Source organism: Thunnus thynnus, chromosome 13 (genome assembly GCF_963924715.1).
Source record: "Thunnus thynnus chromosome 13, fThuThy2.1, whole genome shotgun sequence".
In the NCBI taxonomy this organism is placed as follows: Eukaryota; Metazoa; Chordata; class Actinopteri; order Scombriformes; family Scombridae; genus Thunnus; species Thunnus thynnus.
Genome location: NC_089529.1, coordinates 10,352,374 through 10,376,276, shown reverse-complemented (window position 1 = coordinate 10,376,276; position 23,903 = coordinate 10,352,374). Strand labels below are relative to the sequence as shown.

Here is a 23,903-nt window from a genome sequence, read left to right as displayed (position 1 = left end):
CAGGTCTGCAGAGGTACAGTACAAAGAACCTGTGTAGACTTTCCTGCTCGCAAACAAGACCCAACAATATGCCAAAGTGAAACCGTCACACCACAGAGGTAGGTTGAAACTGCCTGTTGTTTAATGTTTCTTGTGAAAAGGAATTTTCAAGGATTTTATCCAGATTTTCTGATATTTTGAAACTAATTGCAGGGCTTATCACAGCAGAAAGGAAGCTTCTCATCTCATCTTTGCCCTGCCTGTTTCTCCTACACATATTGTAACTCCTCTAAACACCACTATGAGATATGTATATTTTGTCATACCTGTTCTCATGTGTGGTGTCCAGAATTAAACTTTTTAAAACTTGGAAATCCAGCATGAGAAATGTGTCATTAAATGTAAGTGTTACCATTGAATAAACTGCCCTTATTTTAAGTTTCACTGTTGTCTAACAATTCAACAATAATTTATAAGTTACTGCTCTGCCCTCATATAGTTTAATAATGGTAAGGTGAGTTATAAAAATCAGCTGCCCTGCCTTTTGTACACTAAACAACTTGTTGATTACACCAGAAAAAACAAACACACCTATACAACACAGCATACACTTTAAACGATATTCATTGTGCTCACTGATCGATAAATGAAAGCCTTAATCGACATAGAACTTTTTTCAGGTTTCACAATGACGATAAAATATCCCCAGATGTCATTCCTTTGAATGTTGGGTGACTTCCCATAGTGTATGCATTGGATTAATCCCTGACTTGGAATTCACCTCCAAGAAATGATCAACTCCTTCATGGTTGTGCAGTTTTCTGGAAGAGAAAGCTGTTCCCTTATCCATAAGGAAAACCAAAAATATATACTTTCAATAATGCTTTCAGTTATACAACTGAAGCATACTTTAATAGAATGTGGCAAAGGATCTGACTAAATGAAAATTAAAGTAAGCATTTCAAGGCTAGAGATGTGCCTGAGGGCCATATGGAAATCTGCAGTCAAATAGTAATTTTTTAAAATAATCTTTATTTATTCAGGGAAATTTGACTGAGAGCCCAGCGTTTTGCAGGAACGCCCTGACCACAGCTGCAGTTATGTACATTTATACCTCGAAGCTGCCAAGTACAACCACAGTCTGACCACAGAGCAGCTCCACTGGAGGAGATGGGGTGAAGGGCCTTGCTCAAGGGCACCTCAGTGGTAGTAATGAGGGAGAGGCAAGTGCTGCTTTTTCACTTTCCTCGCCCAGATTTATCTGGTCCAGGGATCGAGCTGGAAAACTTCTGGTCACAAGGCCGCAGCTCAAACCTTTAGGCCATCATTGCCAAATGGCGAATCATGAGTTCCTTCATGAGGATAACTCTGGAAGCAGTGCTGAGGAAACTTCCACAGTTGATTCCAGTAATCAGCCTCAAATTTTGTTTGCCCCAAGCCAGAGAAACAATATTGTATATAGCACATGACACTAATCATCATCTTTATTTGACAAGAACTCTTTAAGTTACAAAACGCCTCACATAACAGCATGTTACAAACCAGCAATAATAAAAGCAGATAGAAAGACTTATTGGTAAATAGGGATATTAGAAAGAAGTTAAGTAATATACAAGAAATAAAAAGATTCCGACAAAATCAGGATAAGATCTCAATAAAATAATCTAGTAACATGACAAAGGCTCTGCCACCCCTCTTTCCTTTTCACAATATATGCCCAAATGTTCAACAACACAATTAATTCATATATTTGTACAATATATATGTATATATTCTATTTCTTAAACCTGGACTCATGAACAGACTAAAACATCTATTCATTTAGATCTCAATCCAAATACAGGATCATATAGGGCAAAAAATAAATAAAAAATCCAAAACTTGTCAAGGAGTCAGGCCAAGACAAGCATTAAAGGTAATCAATAAAATCTTTAAATTCTTTATAATACATACTGGGAGCCAGAGTACGGAGGCTGAAAGTGTAATGCGGCAGAATAAAATAGATGTGTATGGAGACAGTAAAATACAGTGGAATAGAAAACTTGCAGAGCAATTATATAGTAACAATGTTTATATCTTTCTAAAAATGTCACCCCCTTGACTGATGATTATGGAGGTACTGTTAAGCGCACCATTCTTCATACGAGAGAAGTCGGTATGTGTTGTATATAATTCAAGAAATCAAAATCAAGAAATATTTTATTTACATTCATATTTCATTTGTGATAATAAAAGAATGGAGAAGAAAAAAATTTAATATAAGTATTATGACCTGTTTTAAGTTCAGATGTCGAACTCTTTGTTTTACCAGAGTCTGTGTCTACTGCTCTGCTTCTAGGAACCATGAAATAGGAACTACTACAAGTTTTCAGTGAGTCAGTCATGAATGAAAATGAAAATGATGACAGGGGCCTTTCTGGCAATTTTTTTTAATGTTTTTTTTTTTAAACATTTTTGTCTTCTGTGAGATTCAGTGAAACTGTGTCGGTCATTACTCATCTACATCATGGGACTTCTTGAATATTCCCTGAGGATGCACAGTCAAATCTGACCTTCACCGTCTCTTGAAAAAAAAAAAAAAGTTTCAGATTTTAGTTGTTTTAACACTATATTGACAACACAGTGGTTTTACCACTGTGGCTGGCTTAGTTAAATAACCATGTAATGAAACTCAGACTATGACTATACAGATGAAACTGCAGATATAAGTCATCTATGTTGTTATTCACTGTTTAATTTAACAAGGACATTATTGAATATTGCTGTAACTGTGCCATAGTGGAAAAGAAAAATTAAATATATAAAATGAAAGCATGTTAAATACACATAATCTGTACTCAAAGCCACAAGGGCATAATCAAACAACATGAGAGGAAACTCTTTATTACAAAGATTAAAATAATAGGTAACTAAAAAATGAATAGGTATTATAGACTAAGGCAACCTAAACATTTAATCAGTTCCGGCTACAAACACTCATTTCCCACATGTCTGTGAAAAAAAAATTACAAGATCCATTTTCTTTGTGTATTGCCTAAGATCTTTGAAAAAAAAAAGGTATTACATCTAATGCTATATTAGGCTTCTACTGAACAACTTCCTCACATTTGCGTGTGACCACAAGATGTCATAATAGAGAAAGAGAGTAAAAAAAAAAAACTCCAGATCTGCAGAAACCGAAAATAAGAACAAATATATAAACCGAACGTGAGCTTCACAGTATAATGAAGATAACTCGCTCAGTGTGGTGTTCACTGCTCCTCCAAGGTAAGTCTATGCATATAGATATTTTGGACATGAGTTTGATGATTTGGGTATTTGTAAGCAGTCTGGGATACTTCTCAAGTCAAAAGCTTTTACACACCTTCTCATTCACTTGAATGAGAATGTGTCAAAACGTTTGACTGGTACTGCTGTATATAGATTAATATTTTATTTTTTGAATTATTTACTGTATCACCATGTGAGCATCCTGTAAAAAGAAAAACACAGCAGGCAACTGTAATCAAGAGACAGATGCAATGAGTGCATAGTGAGTATATGGCAGTGCATATAAATAGAAAAATGTGTAGGAAACATTTTATTTTCATTTCTTGGACTTAGTGTCCAAGTCAAACTTCAAATAACGCTTGTCAAACAGCTGTGATATTTCTGGATTTGAATTTGTGTAGACCTGAGAGAGCTTTTGTTGATAAATTACTAGGAGACACCATTGGAGGACACTGTTATGCCTAATCAGCACTGCAGTTTGGATAGAGAGGTGTTTTCAGTGAATGAGAAACATGATGAGTCATCAACTAGTGTCAGACATGAGACTGTCTTACACCAGCAACATGATTCAACTAAAAGACTAAAATGAAAAGCTCCCTCTCTCCACAGATTAATCTAGACAGAGCCAAGGAACCTGAATGAAAACATAAACTTAACACTTCTAATTCCGGGTCTCTTGTATTAGGCCAGCAGTGTGTAGTCTGGAGATTGGCATTCAGGATCTTGCACAAGCTTTTACGTTTGCAATGCCCCCAACAAAAGGAGTCAACAATAGAAAAAATGCTTCCTTCCACACTGAAACCATTTAGAGGAATTAAAACGCTGCTGCTACTGTACCAATTGTAATGTTACTGTATTACATAAGATGTATGGGGACTGGAAAATATAGACAAAATGTGCAACATAACCCATAACTCTGGTTCTGTCTCTCTTCCAGATGACTGTTTGGTGGTCTGCTCTCATCCTCCTTTGCTGTATACTTAACTGTGTGGAGACTTCTGCTCCATCTCCAGTCCAGAAGGAATACAGCAACTCCTTTCTCCTCACATCTCACACCCGAAACCGTGTCAAGACGCTGCTGAGGGAATACGTGAGTGCTGAGAAATGCTTGCTGCCCTCCTCACTGGCCACATCATACCTTTGTACACATCAAGCATGAGCTTTTCGTGAATATAACTCATTAATTATTACTGTGTTTACTTTAACAGAAAAAGCATCAGTTGGAAAATGTGGATTTTGAGGACAAAGGCCGGCAGTTAAAGGACCTGCCGTTACTTTCTACAGATTTCTACAGCTGGCTACAGCTGACGGTTAGTGTCTGTTTGGGTGTTTCAAAAGAAATTCTACAGGAAGTCACTGTCTGGTGGTAATCATGCAAAACATTTCTTCAAAGTTTTCTGAGAATTTCTTCCATTATTGTCATCTTTTCATGTCATAATAGAGGGAAAAAAAACCAAAACCTGATGACTGTCAATGCCTGCTCTTGCAGAATGTAAAACTTGTGAAAATTTGAGAGGAATTCCCCTTTTAGAATTTAAAACATCGAAGGGGGGTTGTGCAACATTTTTATTATGTAATCATGTGGTTGTCTCTTGTTGTGTGCTAAGGACTGGGAACGACTACACACTGCTCTCTGGGATATGCAATCCTTCTGGAACGTGTTGGAGTTGAAGAGAAAGCAGCTGGAGAAGGAAAAGGAAGAGCGGATGCCAGCGAGCACGTCTATACCTCGGAGCATCAAGCACGTTCAGCTGGATCTGAGGGACCTGATGAACAAAGTCAGCAGTCAGGTATCACTCCTCCACAGTTGTCTTACTGAAATCCACCCACGCTGTGTCCACTCTTAGCCCACATACATTTTCGAGGAAGTGACACCAAGACTGATCAACTTTGTTTTGCTTTCCTCTCCAGATGAGTAAAATGAAGAGGTCTTGGGTGAAGCCAACCTCCCTCACCGTACGGACTCATCTGAACCCAGAAGCCAACTCCAAAACAGTATGGGACAGCCGAGTAGAGGGTTATATCATTCTGAGGGATCTAGACCTTTACCTCACCAAGCTGGCAAGAGATTTCCTCCTGCTGGCTTCAAGAACACGCATCTGACTTGATACTGAAAAGGAACAATAGTTGTAATAACCACTTTAATCAGTCCTTTAGTTTTGTCAACATTTACAAAGGGCTGTCATTTTAGTGAATTTGCCTTTTTTTTTTTATACATGATTTTTTACTGTATATTTAACGGGTTTCTTGGGTATTTCCCAGAGTTTCTGTCTTACCTCTAACTGTAAGTTTGCACAAACTCCTAGAAAAAACTGAGCACTTTCCAACATCCTGTTTCTAACCTGAACCCTCAATCTACTGGACTTTCCACAGATATATTTACTATTTATTGACATATTTATTAATATGCTATTTATTTTAAGTGGTTTTTATTTCTTTTACAATACAGAGATACAGTGTTTTACATATGACATTTTATATTTGATAATGTGAAAATATATTTGTATATGAATGAAAATAAAGAGACGAAGCATTCAGAGCTGTGATGACTTCATGTTATGATTTTCTAATCTTAAAAAAAATATCGCTTATCTGTATTTATTGCAACATTGAAGACATTTTTGTAATAATTATGATGTCTATGAATCAATAAGGGATCTTGAGGACGTTGTGTATGCTTGTGGTATCATCCTGTTTGCTGCAAACTAACAAATAATAACTTCTGAGTGGCAATCCTCCATTTAGCTAAAAGGATTACCGTTTGCCTGGTTCTCCCCAATGAAGCCTGCACCCTGTTTCTTCAAGTGGTGTTGATCTGTGGGGCAGTCTGCGGAGCAAAATCAGATTGAACACAGTCATCTGGCTGAAATGTTTTTACTTTTAAAACACCCCTTCCTCCCTGCAGGCTCCCCACATGACATCAGAGCAGCTGCTGACTCACCACTAGCAGATGTCCTCTTTTGCCTTTGGCCACCTTCAGCTCTGAGCCCCTGACGAAATCAATGATTCCTTCCTTGCCGCGAGCCACAGCAAATCTGATACTGCATGCCATACAGGAGGTAATAAAGAACATGCTGTTAGACTGGCAATGGCTACGTCTACTGCCTCAGAATAGCAGTCCGATGGGGTCTCACCTGCCCGGGCTGATGTTGACGTAGTTGGTCTTGCTGGCCATCATGGCAAGTTTTGTCACCAGCTCAATCACATGGTGGCAGTGGAGCACCACATCGCCCTGTGAGGGAGACACAGCTGGATTTAGAGTGACCATGGGGATGCAAACTTGTGAAGAGTTGTGACTGCTGTGTTCTACAATTGTACCTTCTGCTTATTGTCCTCACTGGGCATGTGCAGAACAAACATCCCATCGCTGAGGGAGCTCACAGAGATACCTGTTTAAAGAACACAATCACAAGTAACGTTGGGTCACAATGAATTAATCAGTAACATTTGTCCGTAGAAACAATGTTAAAGTGAATACCGGTTCAATATCTGTCGCACTGTAACAACTGTCAATCAAAAACACTTCCTTCAAATAGTCCTCTACTCAGTTAAAAGCATCTTTCTTTGAGAAACAGCTCTTTTTCAGCCAAAGGATGACAAGAGTATTAGACAATAAACATAATTTGGTTGCCATGGATATTTCTGCTGAGGTGCACAGAGAAGGTACAATAATTGAATGCTGAAGGTCGCTAAAGAAATAAACTTAATTTTAGGGAAGGAAATGGAAAAGACAGATTACAGCTATAATAAATCTTCCTTAGCAGTAAAAATACACAATGATAAAATGATACATTGCTCTCAGGGCTGGTTTTCACCTCTCAGAGCTGGGTAGTCAATTCTCTGCTTGATCTTGGTCCTGTCCACCAGTACGGCAAAGGTGTTAGTGAGGAGCAGCTGGCGAGGGCGAGGCTTGAAACCCCTCCTGTCGTATTTCGTGACTGAAACGCCGTACTGGGAAGCACAAGCAGACAAATTACCGTGAGGGAGAAGTTACGAAGCACTTTGATCATGAATCTCGTGTTAAAAAAGTTTCATCTCACCTGCACTTTGTCATTGCCGAGCGTCTGGACCACTTTGAGATTGATTTGCTCACGTTCTAAATAAAGCAATGGGAGAGTAAATGTTGCGTTCTTTTTTTTTGGTGCATCTGTGTTGTAAATGTACAGAGGTAAACTATGTGATTGTGTGTACAGTGTATGGACAAATACCGAGCCTGGAGTCCAAAAACAACCTGCCAACACTCTGAGGGTAGCTGTCTTTCTGATCCTTGAAGATCTCACTGGCTACAACCTTCTGTGTCATCTAGAGGAGAGACAAAAAAAATCAAGCAACATGAAAAATCAGCAGCTTAATTAAAAAAAAGAAAAAAAAAGAAAGTGAGATCATGTGTTCTGTAGTTAGTATACCTGCTTCTTCCACTCAGGCTGCACCCTCCTGCAATACTTCATTACCATGTTCCGCATGTGCAGCCTCCGCAGGTGCTCGGAGGCCTGTAGGGCATCAAAGAATTGACAATGTAGATTTGAATTTATAACTCTACAGATTCAGTTCTTTGTGCTCTGTGTGTGATGACATGTTAGTCAGCTGAGCGACCATCTGTTTGTACCTCAACGAGGGAGGGAGGAGGTGTCGGCCAGTTTTTGTCCAAAACACTCTTGGGCAGGTTTTTGCATAGCTTCTTGAGGAAGGACTGGCGTACGTGATCCAGGAAATACTCATTCTCAGGGCAGTATTCCTCATGACGGTAGATGAAGCCTTTTATGAACCTGATAAGTAAAAATTAAAAAAAGACAGATAGAAGGAAATAGTTTTACTATACATAAAAAAATGCAGTCACAAATATACATGCGGTAAAAAAACAGTAACAAAGTATCGGTCAAGCACCTGCGTATTAAATCAGCAGCCTGTCGACGCCTCTTAGCCCTCCTGCGTGCTTTCATCCCTCGCCACCCAGACTGGATCACTATCACTACACATACACACACATGCATATATTAACAGCAAGACAACTTTTATACTCAGCCAAAGAGAACATCCCGAGGTTAGTATAGCATAGTTTACTGAAACAGAAAGACAGTTTAGGCCAAAATAAACATGTCAGGAAATAAAAATAAAGTAAAAAAAAAAGCATGGACACTCAAATGCATGGGCTGCAGTTATTAAAATGTGGACCACGTGGACTTTGATGGTTAGGGAAGTAAGAACACTGTATATCAGTATAGAATCATCTGTTGAATAATGGGCCCACAAAACTATGATGGCCAATATAATATATCTGATTCGTTCTGTAGTAGTTATGTAGTAGTTATGCTTGTATTTATTTCAGTTTTTGGGACACAGTGGGACTGTTCTGAGGGAGAAGGAGGAAGCTGTGAGGGAGTCAACAGTGGGAGGTGCACCGACCTGCATGTCTGATGCGTTGGTATTTGGCTCTCTCCCTGTAGCCTCTCCATGATGTCTGCAAGGTCAAAGCTGGAACACAACAAAGAAAAAGAGAGCGAAGGTGGATACATGCTTTTCCATTGAGGTTTTTCCACAGTTCCTGCTGTGGATATATGATTTATATTTACAGCATGGGATATAATTCACTGATTAGACATGTTGTGAATTATCAGGCTGTGTTGTGTATTTATTATATATTCAAAGTGACTGTGTTTAAAACATGTTCAATGTGTTAGAGAGTGACATTCACAGTGAGGATATGGTTTGATGTTGCTGGTACGCTTATTCTCCACCTCACGACATATAGCAATCCATTACAACGACATCACAAACTATAACCTCGGAAAGAGTGTCGTCATCAGCTGTCTTACACTCTAAACGCAAATTACAATTCACACACATATTACATATCAAACATTCCATCTTCCATTTTCATTTTCAATTGTCAGCTTTATTTATAATCCTTACCACTGTTGCTCACCTATATCTGGCTTTTTTGCTTCAAGTGCATCTTCTGTGGTGAAGAGAGTTTTTGGGAAACGGATGAAGATTTTTGACCTGCAGAAAATGGACCAAAAAATGCAATTGGCACAACGGTAATATGCCTTTTGAGGAACACAAACTGCATTGTTTTTATGCACACGTCCTGTCTGGGAGGCCCCTCAATCTTCTCTGTAACTTTCTCAGTACTGGGGGAACAAATACAGTTGGGGAACCACCATTATTAAACTCTCCACTCTTACCTGCCCAGTTTGTACTCTTCTGCTTTGTAGCCCAGATGGTTGACCAGTGTGGACACACCATCTACGAGTCTGCCATGCCAGTTGGGCCACGTCTCAGGACACAGTGGCTTATACCTACATACATAATTATAATGATAGAAGGCTGAACATAAAGTAAACAGAAGGAACAATTACTGAGGCAGTGAATCATTCAGAGGGAAGGTCACCTCTGTAGGAAGGCTTCGAAGCGACGCCTGTAGGCAAAGCCAGCTCTCCTGACCCTCAAGTTTTCCATCAGGCCCAGGTACTTCACCTGGTGTCTCACCAGAACTTCATCAAACCGACCTGCAGGGAGAGATCTTATTCTCTGGTGACTATGATACACTTAAGGCAAACATTTAGTTTACACACTGCAAGTTGTAAAATAGTGACTGAGGCATTTATTTACCTCAAATGAAAAGACAACCTGGCTGTATTTATTTTTTATTGTATATATCATTAGAGACCTGCCTTTATTTCTAATCTTCCTTATTTTATGTCCTTCTTTTATCATTTAGCTATAAACCTTTTTGTCTGATTGAATCCCATGTGTTAATTTGCTGTTGATGAAATGTCCTCAATCTCTTTCATATTAAAATGTTTCAGATGGCGTAATCTCTTCCCTTCCCTGGAAGCCATTTTTTCTGAAACAGCTGCATGAATCTTTGTGTTTTATTGACAGTGGAATTAGAGAGTGAGGAGAATATTTCTGTTAAAGGGGAGAAAATTGGACACCCAATTGCCAGTATGTCGTGACAACTGATGGAAATAATGCTGTGAAAAATACATTTTGCGATTATTTTTTATTCCTTTTTCCCTTATTTGTACATACTATTAATTGGGACCTGAGTATTTATTATTGTTATTTTAAAAACTAACTCTTATTTGAGAATATCAGTAATGTAATATACAACAAACTCTTATTACAACACATACTGTAGTATAGAGCATACCTGGCTGCTTGGCATCATTAGGCTTGATACAGCGCACATAGGATGGCTCCTTAGACATGAGGATCTCCATAAGTTTCATCAGGCTGTTTTTAAACTGTGTGGCAGCCTAAAGGACAGATAAAAAAACCCCCATGAAACTGTGGGAAATTATCTCTGTATGTGTGTGTGTTGGTTTGTGAAACAGAGAGAGAGAGAGGGAGAGAGTAATAAGGTAGTCATAAGTGTCTTATTATTACTGTTTATAATTGGTTGACAAGGGGGAAAAAGGAGGGGGAGGGAGGAGAGAAAGCGAGAATAATTTTACCATCTCTGGGCGTTTCTGGTCTATCACTTCCTCTCTGTGGAAGCAATGACTTAGTATCTGGTTGTCTGACTGGCACATGACCTGAACAGAGACCAAACCACACAACCACATGTCAACACAGCAGGCCCCCCTCTTCCTCTTCACTCGAGCGATGACACACAGGTTTGTAAAGGTTGTGGTTGTCTATTTTCATAATGCTCACCTCTTTCAGGTTTCTGTTAAGCAAATCATTGTTCTTGTCTAGGAAACCTGAATAATACAAGCATAAACAGTACAGTATGTCATTAGTGGGTAGTGGGGCATGCTCTGTAATCAATGTCACCACTTGCGAGGCAATGAATGCATGAATAAAAATAGTCAACTGGTTAACCTAGTGATAAATTACAACTTACCATTGACATTGTAGTTGACTTCACCAGCGTAATGCAGCAGCCTGAACTCCTCTCTACTCATTACCCTGCGAGTTTTTCCATTTGCCAACTTGTGACTGAAAGACATAAATGCACATGGAAATGTAGAAACATACACTACGTAGTCCTGCTGATATAAGAGGCTGCAGTTAGAAGAGTCTTTGTACGGTATGTCAAAATAATATCTGATATAACATGTTGCTTACGTGATGAAATGGGGATGGCTGCCCAGTGAGTCCTCCAATTTCTCTAAAAAGGAGACATCACATGTCTCTCCAGGTCTCAGACACTCCTCATCCTAAAAGACAGTCACACTGTTTAACTTTACCTACAATGACAGAGGGAAATATAACACTATATGCAGAGACACACACTTAAACTAGTTTTCGTGCACACCAGAATGGAGATGATGCCTCTGTGCTTCTCCTCTATCAGGTCACAAATGATCTTGTTGTCAAAGTACTGCACCGTCTCCCACTGAAATTAGACGGAACAGTGTTGTGTTGGCGTGGAAATATCAATATCAGTATCAAACTTGGGTGTTTTAACTACTCAACCAACGATGGACTCACCGCAATTCCCTCTGTCTCATACTCCTCCTGCTCAGATCTGAGGGTGAGCTCGATGAACAGCTGTTGGAGCTTCTCGTTGCAGTAGTTGATGCAAAACTGCTCAAAACTGTAGGCAGAAGTGCAAAAGAAATGAAGCCGAATGCATACTGGAGTTATAATAGAGACAATAGAGGTTACTACTGACGAAGAATTTGGTTTACAGCCTGTGCAGATTTAGGTACAATAGAAAAAGGGAAATTAATATAACTCATACCTATTGTTCTGCAGGACCTCGAAGCCATAGATATCTAGAAGCCCTATAACTGAGGAGCCTTTACTGCTGTGGTAGATTTCATCCTACATAACATATAAAGTAAACATTGTAAATCAGATGGTAGAACAACACAACTACATTATGGAATTTTAGCTACTGTCCTTGATTTGTTATCAGAACGGCACCTTCAGAGCAAGTGATTGGTTGATCTTCTCCACCAACCAAGTGAAGGTCCGACCATACACAGCCTTGGCTAAGGCATCGCGGGCGGACACTGCCTGCTCGAAATTTAGCGGGCTGATCATCTGTAAGGCACATAGTATGACACGGATTATAAAATCACACAATACACAACAGACAAGTGAAAATATACAAAACAAGGACAAAAAGATTGTTACCTCCTCTCCTTTGGCGGTGAGTTTCTTGTGAGTGAGAGCCTCCCTGAGGGCTGAGCCATCGACACCCAGCAGCTGCAAAACAACACATCTGTTCTAAGCGCTGCCTTTTTCAACTGTTTGTGCGTATTTGAACATCCAGTAATACCAGTGGGACTTTTCTGACCTTTGCAAGATTTGTTATCTGAGTCTCAGTGGTGATATAAGTTTCTCCTTCCTCCCCTTCCCCAAACTGAGTGTTTCCCAGATGGAGAACACTTCCGATGATATTCAGCAATTTCTGAGGTCCAACACAAGAAAAACAGTTAACAACAATCTCAAAGACGAACTATTTGTTTTTTAATCAAATGAACATCTGTGAAGTCAATACAAGACATTGTATTCTTTGGAGCATCCTGAATGCTTTTGTGATGATAAGAAATGTTATGTGATTTTTGGCAAGTGTAAAAAGAGACAGTGGACATATTCATGGCTGAAAATAATATTCCTAGCATAATGCAAATTGTCAAAACATTGCCCGTCTTAGATCCATTCCAATGACTCCACAGTTTAAATGTTTCCACTTTAATGTGGTAACTGTGGTTAAGCAGAAAATATGAGTGAAAAACGAAACAGCTGTCTTGTCAACTGCATTCAGGCGACTATCATTCAACGGTGTGTGATTGTACTAACCTGCACTTCTTCTTCAGTGAAGCCAATAACAGACAGAGCATTCATCACAACTTTCCAATTATTCTTGTCACTGATGGAGCTGACTCTGGGGCAGTTTCCCTGAAAAAGACAATGTAATATTAGGCTACACCCCAACTGGCAATATAATTGCATAGATTTTCGTTTGAAAACAAGTGATTCATCAGTGCAATCACACTTCTGAGCCACACACACCTTGACCAGATACTGGTAGTTCTGAGGGTTTCTTTCAAGGTCCAGCATGATAAGCAGGTCGTCATCCCCTCCATCCAGAAGCTGATAGAAGATGTGGAAGTTCCTCTCGCCATGGTTCTGGTGCACTACACGAGATTTCTCCAGCAAATAGTTCAGGATGTGACCGCCTACTGGTGCCCCCTATGGAAAAGGATGGGAGCAGATAATTAAAAGCAGGTTTAGTACTTCATAGATTTAAATATTTGAGCTGCTGTCCATGATATAACCAAACTAAATGCAATGTTATTAAAGACATTATTTCTATAAAAAATGGCAAAACCAAGGAGGGAGTGTTCACCCTGAAGTCAAACTGGACATCCATGTATTTTCCAAACCGGCTGGAGTTGTCATTCCTTAGTGTCTTGGCATTGCCAAATGCCTGCACAAAGCAGGATAGACAGGAAATTAGAGGGAGGAAGTGAAATTAAGACCAACAATAGAATAATAAAATCAAACAATCAAGAGAGAATGCTGAGTATTTATAAAACACAAATGTACAAAGGTTAGTCAGATTTTCCAGATCAATCAGATATGCTGAGAAAGATAATTCAGTCTGAATTTGCTGTGTTTTTTATTGTCATACTGGCTGTTCAGTTTGAAATGCCAAAGGTTAAATACCTCCAGAACAGGGTTGGATTGGAGTAGGCGGTCTCCGAGGGCAGCCATGTGATCATTGGTGGGGCAGGTGATGGCGTAGTAGAGGAGGATCTTCTTGGAGGCTTCTGTTTTACCCGCTCCGCTCTCGCCGGATATGAGAATACACTGATCTTTCCTCTCAGTCCGCATGGCCCGGTAAGTGTTGTCTGACAAGGCGTAACTAAGGGAAAACGCAAGAGCAGCGTCAGCTACAGATCAATATAATATGAAATCACTATGGTGGAATACAGTGCAAACAGCAGCGCAGTGCACAAACATATAAATGATGATCAAATATTTTGTTTTGTGATCAATTTATGTGGGCAAAATTAATATTCAAACAGAAATTTCATAATTACAGCAGGAGTTTCACGGTTCTCAGTGCACCGTGTGATTGTTTGGATGGCAACTGGCAGCGGAGGAGTTTGGTAAAAAACATGCCTGAGGACAAGGAGGAACTCACATGTGAGGCGATATTTCATAGAAGCTGACCCCTCTGTAGCGTTCCATCTGCGGCTTGGAGTAAATCTCCAGCTCTTTGTAAGGGTTCACTGACACCAGCACTGAGCCAATATATGTCTGAGCCAAGATATGAGCAGAACAGACAACACGTTCAAACATGTCTCACCACACCAACTGAAATGTTTTGGAACATACTGTATGAAGACAGGTAGCTTTATTACATAGATGAGGTTTTCTCCAAAGCGTCGCCGCAGATTCTCTATGAAGGCTGCTTCACTGTTGTAGTTTTCCAGCAAGACAAAGTCCTGCACCCCGACCCTGTCCCGGGCAGTCAGGGCACTCTCCATCACCAGACGCACTCTTCCTTCAACATCCACCTCCTACAGGAAGATAGAGAAGGAGAAGCATCACAAAGAGAGTTACACCATTCAGCAGTACTGCAAACAGTAGAAGAGTCAGTTATTCTGGTTCACTATTGGTGGACATCCTGCCTTCCAACAGCCTGTATGGAGTGATTCGAAAAAATGAGACTGAATGAATAAATCTGACTTACTCTCTGGATCCATGAGTTGACTTGTATTTTAAAAAGAAAGAGAAAACCGATTCCTGCTCTTGCTGATAGCCTTCCAATAGATGTAATCACACTGTTCACAAGCAGGGGGCACAAAAGACCACTTCCCATTTCATCTGATGCTACATGTATCCACTTATAAAAGAATTAACATCTGGTGCTCAACATTACAATAATTGCCACATAATATATTACAAAATAGAACTGATTTATGAAAAGAGACAAATGGCAAATGACTCAAGACTTACTGACCACATCACTAAACAACACTCTGTAAAAACACAAAATAACAGCTCCAGGGAGCCTCACCATGATTCAATAGTGAAGACATTTAAAGAATCCAAATGATAAACAGAAAGGGTGGACTCTTCTATTATGAGACAGAGAGATAGTGTATTATGATGTATGTACCGTACACACAGCTGTATATCACCAGACAGGGTTAAAACCAATGCAACTAAGGAAAGTGTGTGTACATGTCAACCATACTGTGATGGTAAACATCATAGTGCAGACAGGAAATAATTACCAGTCTGCTGAGTGAAATCCTCAGATTTGACCTAAAGTAAGATATTACACACCTGCAACCACATGCACAGTCATGCATAGAACTGTACAAAGAGATAAAAATGTCAGTAGTCAATACTTACTGATGATAAATATCAAGACACATAAAGCAGTGCGAAATCAGTGCACTACAGCCTAGCTCAACCAGCTGCAGTCTCTTCAGTTTCAAAGATACATTTATGAGGGAAGCCCTGCTGTTTTTCTTTTACATCTATAAATGAAAAAAGCAAGCAGAAAGTGGAACAAAGGGGCTAGACTTCCACAGAACTTCTGTTTTTCTTGAATGCAAGAGCCTCTCTAGGGTCTCATTTGGCTGGTTAATACCGGTAAAAGGTCATTATCTCTGACCACTAGATGCAGGAAAATCCTTAAAAAAACAAAGAGGACAACAGTGGAAGATAGCCAAGAGGCGAGAGCAAAGGAAAGTCACCGGACACTTCCGCTGCAGCCACCCCTCTCTGCTTCACCTTGGAGTATTGTTCTCCCATTCCTGCAGGTGGGCTTTCTACAGATAGTAATTACAGTTCACAGTCAGATTTTCCAAAGGATACAACTGAGGAATGTCAGGGTCACGTTTGGGGCAGGCATTCAGTAGATGCCACTAAAGGTTTCTATGCCATGTGTCAACAGCTGTGCATGTTTTTATTTCAAACACTGAGGATATTTGGGTTTTTTTTGACTGCCAAACATAAAGTTTGCACTTCTGTTAATAACTGAGATAAGAGGTGAAATAATCGGCAGTGCAGACCAAGGATTATTGTTACACTGCTTGAGGTGTAGGGGATTCAACGAAGATGCACTTGTTGACAATTTCAACATTTCCCATAATTCTTTGACAGTTACTATGAAATGTGGTTCATGGAATTCAGGGGACTTTTTTCCACTTAATTTAGTAACTTGAATTGCGGAAGAATATTCATGCTTTAGTATGATGTAAATCAGTACATGTGGTTACAGCCTGTCGCATATGTCACGTAGTTCACTGTAGGCTTGCATGTCATAATGAAAGTTAGAACACGGCTCCGTGCATTCAGCATTTACATTGAATTTTCACATAGAAGGGAAGTGCCATTGGCCAGCGCTGTGAACTTAGACTTATTTGGTCTGAATCTTTCATTCCATTTCAGAGACATACCTTTTTAAGTGAATCTCTGATGTTTTTCAGATGTACAGTAGCTGCTGTACTGACAGTGTCTGTGCAGTGTCCACCTCTCGGATGTCTTAACATCAAAATCTGTGCAATTATCTGTCTATGCTCACTATTTTTTGCTACTTGAGAGAGACAGCAGTAGCAGCGCACCCATACACATCAGACTTTCCATGCAAAAAAAGAGTTTCTTCATGTTACTCAAAACACAGCAAACATTGTTGTCAGTCTCTGAGCAGTCATGAGTTACACCTCTTTACTTTCATCCCAGGAACTGTATCACCATAACATGCAGAAAATATTGACTTTAAATGGTGGTGCCTCATCCGAAACTTCTTTGCTTTCAAAACATGGAAACACTTTTGCTGCTGTGGTTGCATAATCTAAGAGGAAGTTAAAGGATGAAGTGACACTGTGGGGAGGTATCTTTACGGTTACAGGACTGGGATGGATATTTAACCAGAAAACAAGGCCTAATCTTTGCAGCTTTGTTGTCAGTGAACTGACCTGAGACTTGCTTGTTACAGCAATGAGAGTCTGATCTGACTGACAGGCTCCTGGCAGGGCTTGATGTGATATTTGATTCTGAGTATCAGGGAGTTGTAGTGTAATCTGCAGGTTTGTACTATAGGTGTTGCAGCAGTGACAACCAGTGAAGAGGCTAACCTCACAGTGGGACTTGGCTCTAGGCCCCATGACTAAGCTCTGCTGTGCCGATTACATTCGGATTGTCTTCCTTATAAGGCATGACCCACCACTCAGTCCCAGGGCGAGCTGCTCTGGTACCACAGCTGGCTCTCTACCACTGATGTGCCAGTAATGGTTATGATGGAAACCTACCAAGTTTATCCTCTTTGGACTGCTTGAGTTGAAGCTTATACAAAAATCCAAAATACACTATGACTCATAGGCATGCAGAGCAAAAAAAATTGACTCTCAAGTGACTCATTGTTCTGTTTTGGAGTCTCCATGAGTGACTGTTGGATCGGAGTTTGTGCTTTACTATAGGAACAGATTGTGCAGACATGATAACACACACACACACACACACACACACACACACACACACACACACACATTATACCCAGTCAGTGTGCAGCACCAAATGTAAAAACACAACAAGGAGCATCATGGTAGTCAGGCTCTTACCCTGCCTTGGTACCTCATCCTGTCCTGTTGTTCCTAGAAGAAGGCTGAGCTGGTGGTTCCCCCTCGGGCTGCTGCTCCTCCTCCTGTGTCAAACCGACTCCTCAACCTTAACTTCTCATCCACATTTGCCCATGGGCGACAGAATGAGGTGACTTATCTTCTTCTCCCCCCCCGTCAGTCAATCTCTCACTTTCTCTCAGCCTTAGTCGCTTCTCCTCGTCTTTCCTCCTCCTCGTCTGGCTCCCCCTGTGAGGACACAATCGCTCACACTCAGGCCAAAACACCAACAGCTCCTCTTGTTTATACCTTCAATTCATCTTCCCTTTGACAGGTCAAGTAAATGTCCGCCTCTCCCTGGATCCCTCTCCTTCCCTCTAAACTATAGGCTCCTGCATGAAACAAGGGCAGGAACTCCGCTCATACGTCACACAACTGGACAAAAAAAAAAAAAAAAAAAGTCTAGGGAAAGTATGCTGTTGAATGGTGCCAAGCAGAGAGAAGCAGAGAGCTGAAAGGGTTTGGAAAACTTTGCTAAGAGCCCCAAACTACAAACATGTAATCACTATGCAACTACAACAGGGAAAAAAACAAATCACATGAGATCTGGGTACATTCTTTCTTTCATTCCCTCCTTGTTTAGTTTACTCCCACCCTTTTCTCCCACAAGTTGAGACTAATTCGCATGGGAGTTATGGAAGCGTTTCACCCGCAAGACCGCCTGCCTCCTCATGGCTGTCCTCCACAGTTGATGAAATAACTTACGCCATCATCAAAATATCAGTCATATTCTCCAGATCCTTGGTTTTCCTGGCAACAATATCATGCAACTAATTTTAACATATCAATAATTTAACATAAAATGTTCTGTCTGCATTGACCACCATATTCTTCTCCTCTTTCCCCTCCAATTCTTGACATGTTTGGGGTGGGGTGGGGTGGGGGGGGGGGTGTTGCTGTGAATGCCTCTTCATGAGAACAGCGCCCTCCTCTGGTTTCCCTCTCCTCCTCCTCATCTTTCCTCTCATCCCATTTTCCCTCACTCCACGCCTCACTCTCTTTCCCTTGCCAGCATCATCAAATATCCAACACTGAGGAATCTGAATAATGCTACCCAGATGGAAAAAGTCTCTTGCTCTTTTTCACAATCTCTTGCTGTCCCAGTAGTGCATAAAACAAGAAGAAAATAATCTCCATGCTGCTACATCCCTACCACTATTACATATAAGTATTATACACAAATAGGGAAGAACTTAAACTGTCTTAAAGGATCTTGTAGCAGTTAGTGTCTCTGTTGCCCTGCCTCATTTACTATACATGGCAAGCAGCCCTGCCAGGCCCACCCTATGTTCTCTCGCTTTTTTCCAGTCAACAGCTTTCTCACAACTTTTCTTTCTGAAAATGTAGTCTCCCAGTTCCCTCAGTTGCTAATTGTATGTACGTGCTCTTTTCACACCAGCATCACCTCAAATGATCAGTCATTGCAGGTCAATTTAGCGCAAAAATCAAAGAAACTCAAACAATGACTAGATACTTGATCATTTGGTTGCCTCATAAAAGTTGACTGCAGCAGTTTGGTAGGTATTGTTGTGGTCTCCTATCAAAGCCAAACAGTGTTGTGAGGAAATATTCTGGACAAGAGGTTATGTGGCCTGTACATTATACTTCAGGATACAACGTAATCTTTTGAAGTGAACGCTGAAAAATTAATAAATCTAGAACAATTCTGCCTATTTTTGGGACCAATGTTTCTTTTTAGATGGGTGCAGTATGTTAAGTAAACCAATATGAGTGTATTACAGTTTATGTTCACAGAAGCACTGTGAGTCTATGCCTGGCCACCAGGTGCTAAACTGTGCTCAGCCCCTGGTTTCCCTCATCTGGGCGTCATATGGGCCTTGCCCTTAGTCTAGACTCTCACTTGGGACAAATTTGGCAAGGAAGACCCCCCTGAGACTATTACCTTCAACAACACAGCTCCTACGGTCACTGGACAAAAAGATTATTGGAAGCGACCAACATTTATTTAGAGTACAATAAACATTAAGCCACTCTTCAAAAATTCACCATTTGACAGGTTTATGCCTTTCTTAAGTCCAATTTACTATTTTAGAGTCATTAGAAATGTCAACTTGAAATTTTCTGAGGTCAAAACCATGGAAAAGGATTCTCAGACAGCAGACCTAAGGGCACCCAAGACATAGCATACGTATGTGACCACATGCATGTGGAAAACATGAGGGTACTCCCCTGACACATCTGGTTTCTCTAATCTGTACACATTAAAAACATCTGGTGCAAGTTTATTGCATGCTAAATTAAACTTAAGTCAGTCGGAAAGAAGCTACAGTTTAACTGTAGAGTCCATCTTCAGCACCTGAGCTCATGTTGTATCATCCTGAGTTGTTTTTAAATTAGTGTTCCTATCTTTGTTTAGCAGTTCCTGTAAGAAGGATTTCCTTCCTAGCTGTTTCCTGATGTTCAAGATCTTCCATCATGACCGTTCGTTTGAGCTCGGTTCTAATCTGAACTACTCCTTTTTTAAACTTTACGTGTATGTGTACTCGTATGTATGTGTATGTGTAAAATGCAGAAAATCCAATATGTTATGAGCGATGAACTGGAGTCTAAAACTTGCCAAGAGTTTAACAACTATTAAAATATGTATGGTAGGACTGAGTTGATTCATTTAAACCAACTTGTTCTCAGGAGAACTCCCACTTACTGCCCCAACTGTCACTACACCCACTTCTGTCAAACTCAAAACCAAAACACTGTAAGATGTAAGAAAAAAAAAAAAAAAAAATATGTGTAATGATATCTCAAAAGAAAGTCTCTTCCCTCCTCGAATGATTCCTACTTTGCAGATACGGCCCTCTCTGCCTGACTTCAATTTCATATAATTACATTAAAAACTAATTCTGAACATCTGACATCTTATGGAAGAAATCCAGAAATCCTAGCATAACCTTCTTGTCATAAACTGTCTGCCTGTGTGTACTGAGTCTAAGATATAATGGTTTTCCTTCATTTTGCACCTAAGTTGCTAAGGTTTTCCGATTCAGTGTAACAATGAATCATAGAGGAATGATGACTTATTTGGGTGGGGTGGAAAAAAGGGTTGTTTCTCTACTCTCTCTCTTTTCTCCGCCTCTGTCTCTCTCTCTCTCTCTGTCACACACACAGACAATGTATGTGACAGTATTTATGAGACTATCTCTTCCTGTCCCTTTAACCTATGCTGCAGTATTTATGCTTTAATGTAAAGCTATCATTAAGTTGATATGGGATATATTTGAATGTTACCTAAACTAGCCTCCCTGACTGTTTATTATGTTCATGGTAGAGATGCCTTTTCCCACCTATTGTCCATCTGCGCTGAGCTCCCTCAGCACCCATCTGCTGTCCCTTTCACCCCGTTCTCACCTTTATCACCTCTCATCCCCCATATCCCTGTTACACCACAAAGACTACTTTATAAATTGATCAAGGCGTAAAACAAAACCCCATCAATCAACGAGCTGTGGACACACATTTGTATATGTTACAGGATGTTAGAAACAAAAAAACACAAAAGGAAAAAAAGATATCTATTAAGGATCTAGTGATTTAAAGTCTTTTTTCTGTTGATGAGGAAAAAGCAAAGTCAACATCAGGATGAGGAAAATGTTTTAGGTCAGTAATGTAACTTCCTTTGCATGATCACTGGGACAAAACAAGCATGAGCTTATCACTACATCAGCCCCGCTTGATGTTCTGAATTATAGGAAGACTTAGGGCTCTGCCTAGTGGTGGTAATATTAATTGCACTGAATTGGCTCCTATGCCGCTATTTTTGTGAAAGTGATGGGTTGCCATAAAATTTGGGTCCCACAAGATGAATCCTTTTGAATGACTTTTCATCTAGGGCCACAAACTGGTGAAAACATACACTGTCTAACAGTCCAGTTCATAACAAGATGATTCTAAAACTAATAACAGAACTCAAGTGAGCCTCAGCTGTAATTTGAGATTAATGCCAACACAGCATGCTAAACATTACATACTGAATTGCAGCATGTACAGTATGGTATGGAACAGAGATGTCTCTCTATTTGCCATCAACCCAAACACTTTAGGTTCAAAACCTAAGGGACACCTGTGTGGCCACAGACTTTAAGTCTTGTATTATTAATTTCCACAACTAAGTACTACTAAGTGCTATACTACTATACTTAAGTACCATTTAAGATAGTGGTACTTGAGTAGTATTCCATTTTATGGTACTCAGTACCTCTACTCCACTACATTTATTTGACATAACATATCAGTTCATAATATATAACGCATATTTTATGGACTAAACTTTCCAAATGTATGTAGAATTAGCTCCACTTTTACCTGCAGCAGCAGTTAAATTCTGCTTACTTGTTAAGGCATCGGTAATAATAATAGAGATGGATGAACACTAATATAACACACATACTAATACAACTGTAGAAAAGGAGTCATTGTGTATGAGTACTTTTACTTTTAAGTATATGTTTTTACTTTTACTCAAGCAAAGCTTTGAATGCAGGGTTTTATTTGTAATATATTATTTTTACACATTTAAGTAACGGATATTTCTTTGACCACTTTAATTTAACTCGACTACAGGACAAGCATAACAAGACAATTGTATGTATCTTGCACATCACTACACACATACATTTACATGCCTATCTGTAATATACAATAAACACATTCATACAAATGTACCTACCTGGTCTCACTTACTAATCAAAGGGCATGAGCATCCTCACTGAAGTTTCTCACTGTGAGCACTTTCTCCCATATCCTACTATCCAGTAACAGTCTGGTGTTGGCCACTATTTCGATTACATGTACAGCTGAAGGTGAGGCTCCCAGACTTTACCATCCATTACCAGGATGACTTTTTCCCTGCAGCCTAGACTAAATGCTCTCCCACTCAGAACGGCTAAATCCAAACGGATAAAATTACAACAACACAGCAGAGGTACTTTCTGGACAAAAGCTTCAAGTCTTAACCGCATTAAGCTTTCACTGCAAAGGTGATACAAAATTTCAGGTAGTTTTTAGCCTATAAATCCGCTAGGAGGCGGCAACGCTAAAGTTAATGTGTCTGCCAAAAGTAATCAGATATGATGCTGATAACTGGTGCCAGATTCTGGAGAGGGAAGAGCTGAAGGTTTCTTTACAAACCTACTGTATGTCACACGTGAAGTTCAGTCTAGGCCTATGAGTATTTGAGACAATTGGGACATAATTTACAAGGTTGCCACAGTTACACATCGCTGTCTAGATATAATTTCTATTGAAATTATATCGATATATTTTCTGTGGACCTTTGGGAAACTGCTATGCATGCTGCAGTTTGATTTCCTTTTAACTGGGGCCTTCTGTCTGTTAACTCTTTAACGTTAGTTCTTTATCAGCCTGTGATATATAATTAACCTTAATCTACAGGCCCTATCCACTGTAGCTACGTCGTCTTGTGATTATTTAAAATTAAATATATGCTATTGCACAAGCCTGGGATTAAAATGTAGCCAGCTATTTATTTTTTGTTATCTAACGTTTCTAGTTTGTTATAATGTGAAGCTTAGTTTAACTGTCCAAAGACCTTACAATTACCGGTTTGTCTCTTGTGTTTCAACGGCCAACTGATGTAACGGTTCTGTCAACGACTTTCATGACTTGCAGTAACGTAAACTATTTTTTTTCAACAATTTAGTCAAGTTATAGTAGTAACCATAAATTCCATTACTTATGTAAAAGGAAACTTCGGTATTTTTCAACCTGGACACTATTTTCCCATCATTTGGTGTCTAAATGACTAACGGGGACAACAAGAGCGCCTCAGCTGGCAGCGGCGAAACGGGCTGCAATCCGACGGGGCAATTACGCCCCGTCAAAATAAAAGTGCTTGTTTTGCCACTGACAGGCTCAGATTGTTATTTTAAGTGTCTGAACATATTATGAAAAGGATAATACAGAGAAAATAAACTTTTTTCTTTACCCTTCGCGCGATCCGGCCTGTTTGTTATTGTATCTAACAAAGTCTAGTTCAAAAGAAGCCTCGCCTTGGAGTCTCGCGAGAGTTGAGTT

At 39.9% G+C, this 23,903-nt stretch overlaps 2 protein-coding genes across 7 annotated transcripts; one reads left to right on the top strand and one right to left on the bottom strand.

Annotated features, from left to right (window-relative positions):
- On the top strand, nucleotides 1-5,352 carry LOC137195417 (uncharacterized). 2 transcript variants are annotated; one of them, XM_067607762.1, is made up of 5 exons: nucleotides 1-98; nucleotides 4,187-4,339; nucleotides 4,458-4,559; nucleotides 4,857-5,039; nucleotides 5,161-5,352. In XM_067607762.1, the coding sequence occupies exons 2-5, from the start codon at nucleotides 4,187-4,189 to the stop codon at nucleotides 5,350-5,352; spliced, it is 630 nt and encodes a 209-aa protein (XP_067463863.1). In that variant the 5' UTR covers nucleotides 1-98. The 2 variants fall into 2 exon arrangements, with proteins under 2 accessions (XP_067463863.1, XP_067463862.1); XM_067607761.1 differs by lacking the exon at nucleotides 1-98 and adding an exon at nucleotides 3,157-3,246.
- On the bottom strand, nucleotides 3,027-23,903 carry LOC137195416 (unconventional myosin-Ic-like). 5 transcript variants are annotated; one of them, XM_067607759.1, is made up of 33 exons: nucleotides 17,796-18,208; nucleotides 14,583-14,741; nucleotides 14,363-14,478; nucleotides 13,882-14,080; nucleotides 13,562-13,642; nucleotides 13,225-13,404; nucleotides 13,012-13,110; nucleotides 12,506-12,619; nucleotides 12,343-12,414; nucleotides 12,130-12,249; nucleotides 11,945-12,027; nucleotides 11,692-11,797; nucleotides 11,516-11,596; nucleotides 11,326-11,417; nucleotides 11,102-11,196; nucleotides 10,912-10,958; nucleotides 10,710-10,790; nucleotides 10,406-10,511; nucleotides 9,641-9,758; nucleotides 9,435-9,548; nucleotides 9,173-9,249; nucleotides 8,653-8,721; nucleotides 8,134-8,218; nucleotides 7,856-8,015; nucleotides 7,656-7,739; nucleotides 7,458-7,551; nucleotides 7,290-7,345; nucleotides 7,065-7,200; nucleotides 6,568-6,638; nucleotides 6,384-6,481; nucleotides 6,191-6,290; nucleotides 6,008-6,076; nucleotides 3,027-5,015 (listed from the first exon to the last, which is right to left on the bottom strand). In XM_067607759.1, exons 1-32 carry the CDS (start codon nucleotides 17,811-17,813, stop codon nucleotides 6,050-6,052), a joined length of 3,138 nt encoding a protein of 1,045 aa, XP_067463860.1. In that variant the 5' UTR covers nucleotides 17,814-18,208; the 3' UTR covers nucleotides 3,027-5,015; nucleotides 6,008-6,049. The 5 variants fall into 5 exon arrangements, with proteins under 5 accessions (XP_067463860.1, XP_067463861.1, XP_067463856.1 ...); XM_067607760.1 differs by lacking the exon at nucleotides 3,027-5,015 and adding an exon at nucleotides 5,221-5,359; XM_067607755.1 differs by lacking the exon at nucleotides 3,027-5,015 and adding an exon at nucleotides 23,815-23,903 and having other exon boundaries at nucleotides 5,377-6,076; nucleotides 17,796-18,041.

What these genes read in the sequence shown, in the direction of transcription:
- LOC137195417 (XM_067607762.1), top strand. Translation starts at nt 4,187, where the DNA reads ATGACTGTTTGGTGGTCTGCTCTCATCCTCCTTTGCTGTATACTTAAC. An exon ending in AGACGCTGCTGAGGGAATAC is followed by an intron (nt 4,340 to 4,457) that starts GTGAGTGCTGAG and finishes TTACTTTAACAG; the next exon opens with AAAAAGCATCAGTTGGAAAA. An exon ending in TGAACAAAGTCAGCAGTCAG is followed by an intron (nt 5,040 to 5,160) that starts GTATCACTCCTC and finishes TTTCCTCTCCAG; the next exon opens with ATGAGTAAAATGAAGAGGTC.
- LOC137195416 (XM_067607755.1), bottom strand. An exon ending in GAGGCATCATCTCCATTCTG is followed by an intron (nt 11,418 to 11,515) that starts GTGTGCACGAAA and finishes ACTGTCTTTTAG; the next exon opens with GATGAGGAGTGTCTGAGACC. An exon ending in AGCCATCCCCATTTCATCAC is followed by an intron (nt 11,197 to 11,325) that starts GTAAGCAACATG and finishes TATGTCTTTCAG; the next exon opens with TCACAAGTTGGCAAATGGAA.